The sequence below is a fragment of the Prionailurus viverrinus genome, chromosome B4 (assembly GCF_022837055.1).
Source record: "Prionailurus viverrinus isolate Anna chromosome B4, UM_Priviv_1.0, whole genome shotgun sequence".
Taxonomy (NCBI): Eukaryota; Metazoa; Chordata; class Mammalia; order Carnivora; family Felidae; genus Prionailurus; species Prionailurus viverrinus.
In genome coordinates, this window is record NC_062567.1 from 93,866,574 (window position 1) to 93,879,585 (window position 13,012).

Here is a 13,012-nt window from a genome sequence, read left to right on the forward strand (position 1 = left end):
CTCGCCCCCGGCTGCGGAGTGCATGGCTCGGGCGCCTCCGCTGCTGCCGCCGCCGCTGCTGCCACGAGCACATCCCACCCAGAGGACTGAACGCCGCCGCTGGAGTGGGGAGAGAAAGCGGAAGCCCTAACTTCCCTCTCCACCGCTCCCAGTCCTTTCTAGCGGAGGACCCGTTGGAACGCTCCCGCAGAAAGGCGGGCGAGAGCTGGGCGCAGGGGAGGGCAAGCCGGGAGCCGCAGGCGCACAGGGGCGGAGGCAGCATGTGCCCCGGCGCCCCGCGCCGGCCGGAGAAGTAGCGCGCGGTGGGGCGAGCGAGACGCTCCTTAAGTTGGGCGCGTCCCAGAGCTCGCAGCCCCGCGCCTCGGCCGCCGGGGTCCGGAGAGAGGCGGGGCTGATGGGGGGCGCCCAGGTTGCTGTCGCCTGCGGCCAGAACCCGTCTTAAAAGAACCCGGGCCGGCGTCTTCAGGGTCCCAGCTGGCGTCGCGCCCTCGGCCCGCGTGCGCTCTCTGATGCCTGCGCTGGCGGTGGCCCGGGTGGCCCGCTCGCGGGGGGTGCCGGAGGGGGCGGGGGAGGAGGAGGAGGAGGCAGTGTGATGGCCCTGGACGGCGAGCGGGGGGAGCAAGAGGAGGAGAAGAAAAAGAAGAAGAAGAAAAAGAAGAGGAAGAAGAAGAAGGAGGAGGAGGAGGAGGAGGAGGGGGCTGAGAAGAGCAGCTCACCCTTCGCTGCCACGATGGGGGAGAACGACGCCGCGCTCCGGGCCGGCGGCAGGGGGCTCTCGGACCCCTGGACGGACTCCGTGGGGGTGCGACCCCGCACCACCGAGCGCCACATCACGGTGCACAAGCGGCTCGTGCTGGCCTTCGCCGTGTCTATCGTGGCGCTGCTCGCGGTCACCATGCTCGCGGTGCTGCTCAGCTTGCGCTTCGACGAGTGCGGAGCTAGCGCAGCGCCGGGCGCCGACGGCGGCCCCGCCGGCTTCCCCGCGCGCGGCGGCAACGCCAGCCTTCCGGGTTCGGCCCGGCGCAACCACCATGCCGGCGGAGACTCCTCGCAGCCCGAGGTAGGCGGGGAGGCCACCCCTGGGACCCCGTCAGCCCGGCCGCCGTCGGAGGAGGAGCGGGAGCAGTGGCAGCCGTGGACGCAGCTGCGCCTGTCGGGCCACCTCAAGCCGCTGCACTACAATCTGATGCTCACCGCCTTCATGGAGAACTTCACCTTCTCCGGGGAGGTCAACGTGGAGATCGCGTGCCGGAACGCCACCCGCTACGTCGTGCTGCACGCCTCCCGGGTGGCGGTCGAGAAGGTGCAGGTGGCCGAGGACCGGGTGGCGGGGGCTGTTCCGGTGGCCGGCTTTTTCCTCTACCCGCAAACCCAGGTCTTGGTGGTGGTGCTGAATAGGACCTTGGACGCGCAGAGGAATTACAACCTGAAGATCATCTACAACGCCCTGATCGAGAACGAGCTCTTGGGCTTCTTCCGCAGCTCCTACGTGCTCCACGGGGAGAGAAGGTAGGGAGGGAGGCGGTGCCCGGCGCCGCCCCACCCAGCCAGGCTGCTCAAACGGCTGGGCGGCCGGCGACCCCAGGGACCGGGCTGGCTTCTGAGACCCGAAAAGCGAGTGGTGGGGGAAGGAAGCATAAGGTGGGGGTAGGACCATTACCCAGACCCCTTGGGATCTCCCACATACCCGGGCTTTCACTGCTGCCAACTCCACAGACTCACTCATCAGTGCCAAACAATGAATGCCACCCCCTTCTCTAGTCTGGAACCCCCACCCGTCAAAGTTCCTTAGCTAGCGTAGTCTAGCACAGGTCTTTTAAAAGTGTAGTGTGAAATCTGAGCGATACCAGGGTGGCATCAAAAGCCTGCCAAGATACGGTCCAGGGAAAATACGTGCGGGCCAAAGGCCGGGGCACATCCAAGTAAGAAGTCAGTGCAGGGCAAATCGTTCCCTCCCCCTCAACGTGCCCACCTCGCCTATTATCTGGCAGGCGCAGAGTAGAGAATGACTTTGGCTGCTTCAAGTTTTCCAAAACTGGAACTTGAGATTCAGAGCAGTAAGAGCAGGTCCAGGTGACAGACTAAGGGGGAGGCTGACAGGGACCCGGGGAGGCTCCCATGGTCAATGCCAGCGAGAAATTTCCTTGCAAGTGCTGCCAGGTGTCTCTTAACGCAGAGTGACTCCAGTTTTTTGTTGTTCTTGAGTTACTGCCTCTGGAAATGACTCCAGTGGTGAAAAGAGGGAAAGCTAGCGTCAGTCTCAAATGCCTTGTTAACGAGTGCCTTTGATGCTTTTTAGATTTGGACCGTCTTTTATTCTTTATTTTTTGGAGAGGCTGTGGGGCTTTCCACCACTTGTTTAGAGCTCAGACTTTGGAGTCAAACAAAAGTGGGTTCGAATCCCAGATACAACTGTGGCTGTGGTGAAGGCTCGAAGAAGCTGACGAATCTAAGTCACCAGTTGCTGACAATGACCGCCTTTAGTGCTTATCCAGGGACGTATGTTAACTCACTCCTACAAGAACCCTGCGTGGAAGGTGCTGTCCAGGACACTTCCTATCTTATAGATAGGGAAATGGAGGCAAGAGGTCAAGTCATTTGTCACATAGTGAGCTGACAAAGCAGGGATTTAGACCCAAGCAGTTTGACTCCAGAGCCCGGACTTTTAGTTTTAATTTGATGATAATAGTAATATTCTCACAGGATTGTTGCAGGTGTCTATGAACAAATGCATTGAAAAGCACTTAACCTATACCTGGCATATAGAGTGTCCACTATAAATATTGGCTATTATGAGTATCCTATGGTAGTAAGCATTCAAGCATATTATTGTATGAATAAACAAGTGATTCTTGCTTTTTGCCCTAATCCATTGCATTTAAAATAACCTTGAGTCATTAATGAAATGAGTAGAGGGCCCGCAAACAACCAAAATGAACTTAAAAAAGAAATCGACAACCTTAGAAGTAGAGGCAGGCTGGAGATTAGCAGTGATGCCCCTAGCAGAGCCTCCCCAGTTCTCAAATGATTTTCACAACAGCAGAAAACTGAGGCTCAGAGCAGCCCTGGGTGCCTGAGATCAACAGGCTTGTCAGTGGAGAGGTAGGACTTGAACTTTGGTTTTCTGATGGGCCAGGGCTTGTGGTCTCTGCGAACTCACAGAAGAAGTTTGTTATTGTATAGGAGACTGGGGAAATTTCACTGTGTTGTGGGAAGACACAAAAGTTTTATTCTTTTATAGTGTGCTATGAAGTAACCTCAGATAAATTTTCCAATGGTTTAGTAGCTGTGTGATAGCTAAAGCCTCCTATAAGTGAATGTATAAATTATTCACTTTCAAGCTCCTACAATCAGAAGTGGATAATTTAAGCCTCTTCTACCACTTCCTTCAACATATTCTGAACAATACAGATTAAATATATTTTTTAAAAACCCATGATCATATCAGATATGGGAGAAAAGGCATATAAGGCAAATTTGCATGTTGTGTTTGGAAACAAGCTTATGTTGAAATGTCAATAGTGGGAGTTGCATATCATTACTGATAAATCTTGCTCTAGTGAAATAAATACTTCCAACAAATCCTGCTTTTTTTTTTTTTTAAGCCATGCCAAAATGTATTTGGTGGAACTGAGCTTGTTTTGGTCAGCGCTTTCAAATTAACAGGACTCTTAAAAAGACCAGATGTTTCTGCTTGACCCATAACTGATTTCTTGTACCCCTAGTGCATGTTTGTGTTCAAACTCCCTCCCGATTTTCTCCCAAAGACGTAAATAACTTGGTTGAAAGTTTAACCTAGTGTACATGTGGCTAAACTCTGCATCCCAATAGAAAATCAGGATTCAGTATTTCTGGGCATCTCAGGATGGTTTTGTTTCTAAATAGCATCTTAGAGAAAGTCCTTATTCTTCTTCATACTTTTTTTTCCTTCAATACCAGAGTGAATATGATAATTTCTTGAATGTTTCTAGCTGGAGTTGATATAGCAAAGACAATCTAATGAGCCATTTCACAATTATGTTAATATTACATATATTAAAAGTTTTTTGATTTTTTGATTGCTGTTGTTACTATGGGTACTTGGAACACTTTATTTATTTATTTATTTATTTATTTATTTATTTATTTATTTATTTACTTCAATATATGAAATTTATTGTCAAATTGGTTTCCAAACAACACCCAGTGCTCATCCCAAAAGGTCCCCTCCTCAATACCCATCACCCACCCTCCCCTCCCTCCCACCCCCCATCAACCCTCAGTTTGTTCTCAGTTTTTAAGAGTCTCTTATGCTTTGGCTCTCTCCCACTCTAACCTCTTTTTTTTTTTTTTTTTTTTGGAACACTTTTTAACATACTAATGTCAGGAACTCAGCCAGGTTTGGACTTCGGTTGGTGATGATTTTGTTCCCCAAATGCTCTGTAATCTGGCATTTAAAAACACACTTTCGAAGAGGACATAGATGCAAATTCTAAATTTTCATTTGATTAATGATTAAATAGCTTGATCTTTAGTTAGTCATAATTTTTGCCAATTTAATTGTTGGATAATTTTTGTAATAAAAATAAATACTTATGCTGCCTAATGAGGAGTCAAAGTGAACAACTGGAAATATTTAAAGAACAGTACTACAATTCGGTCCACCTTACTTAGCTTCTTGGAAACAACACATTAATACCCAGTCAATCTGATTCTTTGGTTTACTCCTCAGAGGTCTGAGAGGAAGAAGTCAGGTGAGGGCAGGAAAATTAGATTTCACTACTGTTATATACTTATGACCCCTGGAAGGTTTTATCCCCCACTAGGTGTTGAATGGGACCTGGTTTTGTCCTACAGGGAACACTCAACATCCCTAGTTCCCATCCTGCACTGGACGATGGTAGAGGGACCCACTCCTTCTTAAAGCCCAAGGCTCCTCTACTTTCTGTTGAGCATTTGGCTAAAGGGAAAATTCACCACTTGTTGAATACTGCAAATAAGTTTCTCTCAGATTTGAAATGTTTGCACATGGCAGTCAGTTATCTCCATTAGGCAGAACACACACTCATTTTTGCCTCAAGTTGGTGCGTGGTAGGCAGATAAAAAGGGTGTGTATTTATGCCACAGGATCCTATAGTAGAATATACCTGCTTAGAATTAGGTATAGGTTCATTTACCTGAAGTAATTGCCGCTATCGGGTAGCCAGATGGCAAGCATATCCATGTTCAAAGTAGGGTACCTTATTTAGAACCAGATGGTTGGACTCAAAGAGGAAATTTACTCAAAGTAAATGAATATTTTATTCACTTTCAAAAGGGAGACTATTTTTCTTCGACAAACTTTGACTGGGTCTATAATATGCCACAGTTACAGAACACAAAATAAAAATAAGTGGTCTTTTTCTATAAAAGGTATTTAAAGAGAAACCATGATCTCCAAGTAAAATTGGAAAATAACACTGTGGTTCTCAAAGAGAATTGCAAAAACTCTTTTGCAGGAATCTTGTGGAGAGGCTAGAGGATTTTATGGATAGGCATTTGATCTTTTGTGGTATTAGTGTAGATGGTTTGATATCTTGTAGTTTTCTGGACTGAATTAATAATCATGATATTTAATAAAAACAAGAAAACCACCACATTGCTTTTATGTTGAAAGCAGCCTCATTTCTCCCATTCACTCTGGTGAGGAGATATTGTTACATGAGCAAGCTGGAATTCATGTCTTTTTGCTCCTCTGTAGAAGGCTCTGAACTGAAAAACTTGTAAAAAACCATTTGTGTCTGTGAAAACTTTTTTTTATATGGTTCCTTTATGGACTTAACTCATTGCCTTTCTGTCAGACACACATAACCATATGGCCAAACTGAGTCCAGTCTAGATTTTGGTCACAATTTAGAATGCCACCAAAAAACCTAATCTACAAAAATCGTTTTACAAATGTTTGTTCAGTTAATAACGCAGTTGGGTGGGAAAATCCATACAGTTGGTGTTTATCTTGCTGTGTTTTTCATGATGCCATCTTATTTGATTACTCTGGATAGTAATAAAATACACACTTTCTCTGAAAGAGTTAAAGTAGTTTTTATTTATTCAAAGTACTCTGAAGCCTAAACAGGGCCTATCTGCTCTGGATCTCTTTTGAACAAGATGGATCTGTGACTGGTTTTCTGGTATTTGGTTTGCAAAGCATGTTTATTTCCTCAAACCAATTCTCACCAATGGGGATGGGAATGGGCTTCAGGCAGTAGTCCAGGGTGATGATTTAGGTTTGCTGAGGATGGGGACATTTGTCCATGTGATGACAAGAAAGACTGGGACTCCTTTAAGCACATCTGCAAAGGATGGTATAAAAGGAGCAAGGAAGAAATGATTAAGGTTTAATACATAAATGTTTTACAGTCTGTAAGGAAGGGTGTTCCTCATCACCCCATGTTCATTATCCCACCGGCCAGCAATGATAATCATCATCACTGTCAAAGTGGTCAACTTCCTTTTAATTGTTTGTCTGTCCCCTGTGTGCTTTCAGATTTGCAACAGTGGCTGGGGTCCTCCACAGCTTTTCAAAGTCCCATGTCATCCTGCTTTTTTGCCACTAGAGAGTAGACAATAGCAAGTCGACTGTCACTATGTTGAATGTGGGTGAATATAAAGATAAAAGATACTCCCCACTCTTCTCAGTTTCCTGGCCAATCTGGAATGATGCATGTGGCCACAATGGATGGTGGTGTTGGGAATAAGATTGGCAAGATAAGGTGGGGCTGAATTGGGGGGAGGGGCCCCATGCTCACCCCTCCTGACTTCCCTGCTCAGTTACTGAATAAATGAGTGGCTGGGTGGTTCAAGGAGCTCTAGCACTGTTTTTTCAGAGATGGGATGAGCTGATCCTTCCTAGTTTAGACCTACGTTCACTTGCAGGGTGAAGTTTTACTTTAATTATTCAGATCTTTCCTTGTGACCACACAGATGAAAAAAAATCAGAGGAATGGGTAGAAACAGAATGAAGTTTTAAAGTTACCGCTCTTGGTTACTTTTTATCTCTTTTAAGAACAGTTTCAAGCCACTTTTGGTTATGTTGGTGGATGGAAAAGATGTGTGTGTGTTTAGTGTGTTCAGGGACTCTGAAACCAGGCTGCCTGGGTTCATGTCCTGACTCTGCTTCTTACTAGCAAAGCTAGCTTTATAACCCTGGCTGCATTTCCTAACTGTTCTGTGTCTGGTGTCTTCATCTGGAAAATGGGGATGATGATAGGGTTATTGTGAGGATCACATGAGTTAAGTAATAAAACATTTAGAGCAGTGTCTGACAAATGGTAAACACTTTTGTGGGTATTAATATTATTATATTATTCTATGGCTGGAGATCTACTCTTTGCACTGGTACAGGGTCATAGAGGGTCAATATTTTTACCTTGGGGTTTCTCCTACTAGCAAGGCCAGGGTGGGAATTGTCCTTGTAGCCATTGCCTCCACTGCTCTTTGTTTTGCCCCACAAGCAAAATTCAAAAGACAGAGGAGAAAGCAGAGCCTTTCCACCATGAGGAAGAGAGTGAAGAGAAGCGCTATGGTATTGCCCAGCTAGAGAAACGCCATGCTTGAGCCAGACATGATGAGATGGAGAGGGCTGAGAGAGCAGGAAGAGAATATGGAAACAAAGGGAACAGACACCTCTCTGATTATGGTGCTGCTCTCTATCAGCAGTGAGAATAGCAGAGGTCAGGGGGGTGCCCTCCTTGTCACTGGAAGTCGGTGCATCAAATTGTAAAACCCCGAGGACCAAGGGAGAGGTACACCAGTCATTAGCTATTGTTCCCAAGACTTTGAGTTCTGACAGTAGCAGTATTTTATAATACTTACACAATGCTTTGCCTCCTTCCAATATTAAAGAAACGAATCTCAGACACTAGTTTATTTATGCCTATGAAACCTAATATTATGGCTTGCAGAAGTAATTTTAGTGCATTCATAATATTCTTCATCAATGGTGATCAAGCACTCAGGACTCATTTTTGATAAGAGTATTTAGTACATAAATAGGAAAACAATTATGAATATTGTGCTCTGTTTTTATAACACGATTATTCACATATGCACCACTTCCTACATACATATTGCTGGCATTATTGCATTATGTTTTTAGTTTACTAGAATGGTTATTTAAAAAAATAGATTACACGCTTGCTTATAGCACTGAATATTCAGCAGGAGTACTTTTCTGAAATGGCAGAGGTTTAATGACTCATTGAAGTACATAAAAACACACAGTCTAAACAACGACCCATTTTGGCTTAAAATGTTTTGTCATTGAGTAATAATTTGCATTTTGATTAACAACCTTAACTTTAAATGGGACACGTGTAACTTCCATGACCTTGTCAACTGAGTCCATTTACTGCAAACAGTTGAATAGTAACTAGATGTTCCATTAGAACTTTTCGTTAGATCTTGGGAGTTTTTATTATCAATCTGAAACTCTTGCAACACCAGGCAGATTGCTATTGCAATGGAAGCAAGTTCAAAGATCATTTTTCACTGCTGTATGTGTGGTATGCATAAATGTGGTCCTAATGGAAACCTCTCCAACGGGGCATGCCCTTTGTGAGGTTCTCCTGGTTTTGGTGGGCTCCACAGAGAAAAGCCATGAATCAATCTGCATGCTAACAGTGTCATGCAAATGTTGGTTTCCTCTGCATATTTTAACTTTATGAAAAGGCAAACTGAAAATAATGGAACAGAAATTGTTTTGTATCACATACAGTAATTTGTTGGCAATATCAGCCAACGTTAATGCATTACTTCTGCTGAATCTTATCATAATGACTTGACACAAGTAGCTTGCCTAGTGAACTTCCGCAGAAATAAGAAGAAATCAATTCTCTGTATCCTTCAGAAGCAACACAGAGCTCTATGCCCTCCTCAGCTCAACCAAAATGTCAAATAGACAAGTTGTTAAGAAATAAAGTGATTTATTTTAGATAGAAGAGAATTAAAATACATGTATATTATTTACGTTTTTCTCATTATGCTAAAGTGGCATTCTTGGAATGACACTTCTAGATGTCACTTTTGGAAGTGGAATTTTTCATGGTAATAGAGAGATTCATTAAAAGATGAAAATGATTTTGTTTAAAGAAGCAGGAGAAAAACCGAAAACGAACTACTTGTCCCTATTACCTTCTGCCTCCTGCTGTTTTATATTACTTCTTGCTGCATTTGCATATGTATTTTGGATCCATACTGTATATTACAATTTTTTCTATTTTTAATTAATTTTTTGTACTTCTTCTATCTGGTGTCCTGCTACCAACTCAAACTTACTTCGAATTTACTCAAAACCCAAATTCATTATTTTCTACTCCAGTCACCTTCTTTAGAGGCCTCTCTGCTGTTTTTAATGTCAGTAAGCAGAAGAGAAGTGCCCCTTCCACCAGTCGAAGGCAACCCTAAAATACATACAATGAACACGGAATTCTATTTTTTTTGAAATCCAGCAGAACCTGTTGCCTGTTGAGGGTACTGAGCCTTGAACTAGGTCTCTTTGTTAGACAGGAGAATATCAAGGGTGAGAGGGGTGTTAGAGATGGACCAGAAATACTGAGTCCTGATAAAATGAGAATCTGTGAGAGAACAGACAGCACACTAACTTAATAAGTGAGTCGATACTTTTTTAAAGGCTTATTTCTGTGCTACTTACAGTCGACTTGCTCACTTCGTCATCTGCTTCTGACCTTTAAAACACTACCCAGGCTTTAAGATCAATTCTTAGGCTTCTTCCTCCATAAAGCCTCTTCAATTCTTAAGGCCAGTAGTTCTCAACTGGGTAAATTTTGTGCCCCCTCCCCCACCCCCGCCCCAACGCCAGGGTACAATACAGTTGCTGTGCCTGGATATGTTTTGGTTGTCACAGCTGGGTGGGAAATGCTACTGGCATCTAGTGGTAGAGGCCCTGGATGCTGTTCAACATCTTAAGGTGCAGAGGACAGCCCCCCACAAAGAATAATTATCCAACCTTAAATGTCAGTAGTTCCAAGATTGAGAAGCCTTGCTTCAGGAGAATGTAAGTTCTTCGTACATTTTCCTTCTTTGTCATGGCTTTTTGTAGAATGCCGGTTTAGGTATTTGTTTAATTTCTTTTATTAGAGTATAAACTCCTTGAGGGAATGATGCATATATATTTATCTTTTTCTCTTCAGTATTGAATAGTCAAGAATGATGATTAAGAGAAGCAAATGCATTATAGAGCTTGCAGTAAAAAGCTATTTAGTGGTAGTGTAATTTACTATTAAAAAATCTCATCAAATAGAGAGAATATTTTATTTCTGGATATTGTACAGTTACAGGATCTTGAGCTTGGAAAAGACCTAAAAGTAATCTCATCCAACTGTTCTTCTTCATCAAGGGACTTCTTTTGATTTCCTAAATACTGAATTGAAATTCCATTGCAATCGTCCTCAGTTGCCAGACTGTGAAATTGGTATTTCCTCATTTAGACATTATCAGAATATATGGTGGCCCTCTGTGCATAGATATATACTGTGTGTGTGAATTCATTAAGAATATTAATTGCAGAAAAAGTCACTAGATGATCTTTATATCCCTTTCAACCCTGAGAATCAGTGATTTAAATTGCTAGCTTTACTAACATATTTACATACTATGTAAGGCAAAAAGAGGCTGCACAACATGATTCTTCTATATAAATATTTGGTTTATTAATTTCTCATTAACCCAGAGTATTTAATCTTCTACATCTAATAAATTCCTACCCATTAATTGCTTAATGCCAAACACACCTTTGATTTTTACTTAATGACTAATACATTCTAATAGCATCCCCTCTGTTGAACTCTTGTAGAACTTTCCCCCCAATGTTGTTACTTGTGTTTTTATGTATATGTATATATTTTTTCTTTTCAGTTAGATTGAAAAGACCTTAAGGACAAAAATGGTTATATTTTTTAAAAAATCCTACCACGTACTTAATATAGTGAAAAGCTCATACACAGCAGACCACATCTATTTGTTCGGTGGTGGAATTGGAGTCCTCAGATACTTGAAAGTTAAAAAGGAACACTTTTTCCTTGTATATGAAATCCTGTAGATAAATTTTAAACAGCTCAAGAGAGAAATATCAAGCTCAGTGGATATTTCAATTAATAAGATGGAAAGATGAGATACAAGAACATTAGGTAAGACAAAAGCATGTGGAGAGAAATTGTAAATGGGTACATGTTAACTAAAAGGTAGCGACATTTCATTAAACAAAACTATTACTGTCAAAAGAAAATCATAAGGAAAAATACTACCATGGTACTGGCAAATTTGGAAAGAAGAACCTTTGTTACCAAAAGTCGAATTAAAACATTGTTTATAAATTACGGCTAATGATTCATTTTACTCTTCTTGAAATATAATTACTTCTTACCGAGATGCAGAAAATGTGACTGCTAGACACAGCTTTGTACTAATTGCCAGTATAAACTGTGGACAAATCACTTAACCCTATTGGAACTACTTTTTCATTTTAGAAATTTATGAGAGCTGGACAATTTGTTTCTAAGATTGCTTCCAACTTTAACCTTATATTCATCTGAAGATTTGTAGTTAAGACTTTCCCATATATTATATCATTTTATCATCTCGACAGCTTTGGAAGGAAGGCCTAGAAAGCATTATTATTTTCCTTCTACTAATGAATAAAATAGGCTCAGGCATTACCCAAGCCTGCTATGTAGTAGCCCAGTACTGCTCCCAAGCTAACTCCCAAGAATCCTCTCTCTGAGAATAAGTATACAATTCATCTTGAAAATGTCTTATTTTTCTCCATTTCAAAACTAAGTTTTAAAAAAGTAGGCTCTCAATGATAAATGTAAGCTTCATAATGTTAAAATGGTATAAACTTTTACATCTGATGGTTGAGCTAGGGATAGCCAATAAGATTCAATGCACATATCAACTCCTATTAATTGGTAGTAGCTGCCTCAAGTGCTATGCTAAGAATAATTCTGAGGCCAAGTTTGGGTTCAGTGGGAAAGTGAGCCATGTTAGATTAACCATGAACACTGTGGATGATGGAGAGAGGAGTGGTGGCAGAATTACTTATAGGGGAAAGGGCCTTTTATATATATTTTTAATGTTTATTTATTTATTTATTTATTTATTTGAGAGAGAGAGAGAGAGAGAGAGAGAGAGAGAGAGCATGAGCAGGAGAGGGGCAGAGAAAGAGAAGGACACACAGAATTCAAAGCAGGCTCCAGGCTCTGAGCTGTCAGCAGAGATCCCAATGTGAGGCTTGAACTCATGAACTGTGAGATCATGACCTGAGCTGAAGCTGGACGCTTAATTGACTGAGCCACCCAGTCACCTCAGGAAAGAGCCTTTTATTTTTATTTATTGTTTATTTTTTTAATATAATTTATTGTCAAATTGGTTTCCATACAACACCAAGTGCTCATCCCAACAAGTGCCCTCCTCAATGTCCATCACCCACTTTCCCCTCTCCCCTCACCTCCATCAACCCTCAGTTCATTCTCAGTATCCAAGAGTCTCTTATGGTTTGCCTCTCTCCCGCTCTGTAAATTTTTTTCCCCTTCCTTTCCCCCATGGTCTTCTGTTAAGTTTCTCAATATCAACATATGAGTGAAAACATAAGGTATCTTTCTTTCTCTTCCTGACTTATGTCACTTCACATAATACCTTCCAGTTCCATCCACATTACTACAAATGGCCAGATTTCATTCTTTCTCACTGCCAAGTAGTATTCCATTGTGTATATAAACCACATCTTCTTCATCCATTCATCAGTTGATGGACATTGAGGTCTTTTCCATAATTTGGCTATTAGTGCTGCTATAAACATTGGGGTTCATGTGCCCCTATGTATCAGCACTGCTGTATCCCTTGGGTAAATTCCTAGCAGTGGTATTGCTGGGTCATAGGGTAGTTATATTTTTAATTTTTTGAGGAACCTCTGCAGCACCAGTTTGCATTCCCACTAACAGTGCAGGAAGGTTCCCATTTCCCCACATTCTCGCCA

The 13,012-nt window shown here is 42.5% G+C and overlaps 1 protein-coding gene across 1 annotated transcript in view; it reads left to right on the forward strand.

Annotated features, from left to right (window-relative positions):
- Nucleotides 1–592: 592 nt before the first annotated feature.
- The window catches only part of TRHDE (thyrotropin releasing hormone degrading enzyme), a 397,960-nt gene continuing 385,540 nt past the window's right edge, over nt 593–13,012 (forward strand). Inside the window, exon 1 of the mRNA XM_047868299.1 lies at nt 593–1,509. Coding sequence (XP_047724255.1) covers nt 593–1,509 — 917 coding nt within the window. The remainder of the gene's footprint in view (nt 1,510–13,012) is intronic.